At 33.0% G+C, this 2,813-nt stretch overlaps 1 protein-coding gene across 1 annotated transcript; it reads left to right on the top strand.

The window, feature by feature from the left end:
- The first annotated feature begins 933 nt into the window (after nt 1-933).
- On the top strand, nt 934-2,813 carry LOC142529195 (deSI-like protein At4g17486). Its single transcript, XM_075634653.1, has 3 exons — nt 934-1,374; nt 1,788-2,075; nt 2,438-2,813. The coding sequence occupies exons 1-3, from the start codon at nt 1,242-1,244 to the stop codon at nt 2,695-2,697; spliced, it is 681 nt and encodes a 226-aa protein (XP_075490768.1). The 5' UTR covers nt 934-1,241; the 3' UTR covers nt 2,698-2,813.

Genomic DNA, 2,813 nt, shown 5'->3' with positions numbered 1-2,813 from the left:
TATCTACTTAAGCTCTAAAATTGATAGCTTCCTCTTTTGTTGTTCTGATTTTTACTATTTTCAATTTAAATTTTTAAAAAAATCATTTCTAATATAATCATATTATATGAACAAAAAAAGTATGAAATTTTTATTCCAAATAATTCAAGGAGGTGTCATAATCAATCTCCTAGTTTTTTCATTTTTTAAAAAAAATCTCTCTCGTTTAACTTATTAAATAGGTAATTCCTACTCCATGAATCCAGTTTTGAAATTTGAAAATCCCATATTATTACGGTTAGCAAGAGTCAAAATTATCTCAATCTTATCAAATTTTGAAAATGTATCCTTTAAATACAAATAAAACGGTAATAATGTTTATTTTAATCCTATTAAAATTTATCAGACAGAATATTTGTTCTTTTATCGTCTAAATAGCAATACACTTGATATCAAAATTCATGTTTATTCCATTTTTGAAACCTCATTTTCGAGTATCATTTCAAATGGTTCATATTTCTATGAGGCTTTCAATTTCAAATAATGATTAATTTATTTCATTAGTTATATAAATACATGATACATCATGTGCCAGAACAATTTATATCTAGTTAAAAACTTGTATTTTCGCCAATTATTTGCAGCACATACGACATCAAAACCCCAAATTAGATGTGAAGTCTGTGGTTCTAGACGATTGTAACAAAATCGCTCCCCAAACTCAAAAAATAAATAAATTTAGAGAATAACATATAAAATTTTTATTAATTCTGTATCAAAAAATTGATCATTGAGATCGTTTCATCGAAATTTTCGTGTTTTTTTTTTAAAATTAATTACAGATCATAATTCCAGAATTATGCTTGTGGTTTAATCCAAATGGACCAATAAAATCTCATTACACTAATATTCCATCGACACCCCTACTACTGCTCCTCATTATGAGTGTACGTTACTTTCCCCCAGAATAATTTTTTTTCAAAATTTAAAATACTTGAACCAAACCAGCTCACATTCCAACCAATCTTTGAGCCCTTTTTAACTAATTTTTCATCAAAACTTTGGGGCCGTCTGTTTCCTTTCCTTTTCTACAAATCACGGATCTTTTTCAACAAGCTGAATCTGTGACTGGACATGCCGCAGCTGGCCAAGTCTCAAGATTTCCAGTCCTGGTTTTGATTGATATGTTGATATTGAAGGATTGATATCGAAAGGGTTGTCGATCATTAGAATTCGGAGTCGGAAATTTGTTCGGTATCGCGATGTTATGTCGGAAAAGTTCGGTTAAAAGTGGCGGAGGATCGGTGCCGGTGCATTTGAATGTGTATGATCTTACCTCTATCAATGGCTATGCTTATTGGCTTGGGCTGGGGGCTTACCATTCTGGTGTTGAAGGTTGGTTTTTTTTTTTTTAAATCTTTGAATGTTTTTTGTTCCAAGTTTTGAATTTTGAGTGTTCTAGTGTAAGTGTGGTGATGAATCAGTTCTACGTTTGAGTTATTCTTCAAAAAGATATAAAAGAAAGTCAAGATTTGATTCGTTCTAAGTAGAGGATTAAATGTTTTTTGGAATAAATTTCATACTTTATTGGAGTATAATTTTTTAAATTTAAGCAATGCTTATTATGTTATATTTGCATCCGTTGCTTCCTCGATTTCACTTTATTTTGTGCGGATGTGTTTATTATTAAACGAAAATTTTAACTTTAAATAATATAATTCGACAAAAAGACAAGTTTCGAATGGTTTGTTCAAATTCTTGAAATGGGATTTATTTATTTAATTTTTGCATTTTGATCGAATTTGTAGTTAATGGATACGAGTATGCATTTGGAGCCCATGAATATCCCACGACTGGGATATTCGAAGGAGAGCCAAGAAGCTGCGATGGATTCACGTTTAGGAAATCTATTCTGATAGGATGGACTGATTTGAATGAGGTGCAAGTGAGGGGAATTATGGAGAAGCTTGCGCAAAAATACAGAGGAGATGCATACAACTTGATCACCAAGAATTGCAACCATTTCTGCAATGATGCTTGCATCAAACTCACTGGGAATCCCATCCCAAGTTGGATAAATCGCCTCGCCCGAATTGGTAATTATAAATTTGATAACTTCAGCTCTCTTTATGTTTGGTTGAAAGGAGTGAGAGCTTATGTTATGCTGGTTTCATCTAATTAGTAATACCACTAGAATTATACTTCATGATCTTGAGTGCTAGATTTTTAGGTGCCACCACTAGAAAGTAGGTTGGTAACAAAGATAGGATGGCGGATAACATAATTTTTGGTTGTTAAACGGGCATATCTGAAAGACAGGATGTGTTATTGATTTGGATAAGAAGAAAAGAAAAACGATAGAGTCTTGACTCGTTGGTGGCTCGTCTCGTCTGCACCCTTAGATGTATTTGGTTGCACTGTCTCTAACTATGTGCTAAGAATACTTTTTATTGTATAGGTTTGTTGTGCCAATGCATAATTCCAGTAAACTTGAATACAACAAAAGTAAGCCACCACAGAATAGAAGACAAGCAATGTGAAGTTGAGAAGAAGAAACTCAGAAGCCATTCTAATAGGTTCTCAAATTCATCTTCCAATTCATCATCTTCTTCTTCGTGTTCTCCGCCCCTCGCGACGAGCATCACTGACAGTTTAAGCAGAAGCCGGAGCCCTTTGCCGAAGTCTTCGCCTTCGAGTATTGAATCTAAAACAAACTAGAGGTTTTGAATCTTGAAATGAACTAAGTTTCCATTCATTCTTTTGTCGAATGATCTTATATGCTTTCAAGTTGGGCCTTGCAAATTTGTACATGGATTTCTTTTTCCCCTTTTGAA

This window comes from Primulina tabacum, chromosome 16 (assembly GCF_025594145.1).
Source record: "Primulina tabacum isolate GXHZ01 chromosome 16, ASM2559414v2, whole genome shotgun sequence".
In the NCBI taxonomy this organism is placed as follows: domain Eukaryota; kingdom Viridiplantae; phylum Streptophyta; class Magnoliopsida; order Lamiales; family Gesneriaceae; genus Primulina; species Primulina tabacum.
Note: the sequence above shows the minus strand (reverse complement) of the source record. Positions and strands in the feature narration are given on the sequence as shown.

Coding starts and splice junctions, on each gene's coding strand:
- LOC142529195 (XM_075634653.1), top strand. CDS start 1,242: ATGTTATGTCGGAAAAGTTCGGTTAAAAGTGGCGGAGGATCGGTGCCG. Junction 1,375..1,787: donor TTACCATTCTGGTGTTGAAG/GTTGGTTTTTTT, acceptor TCGAATTTGTAG/TTAATGGATACGAGTATGCA. Junction 2,076..2,437: donor AAATCGCCTCGCCCGAATTG/GTAATTATAAAT, acceptor TTTATTGTATAG/GTTTGTTGTGCCAATGCATA.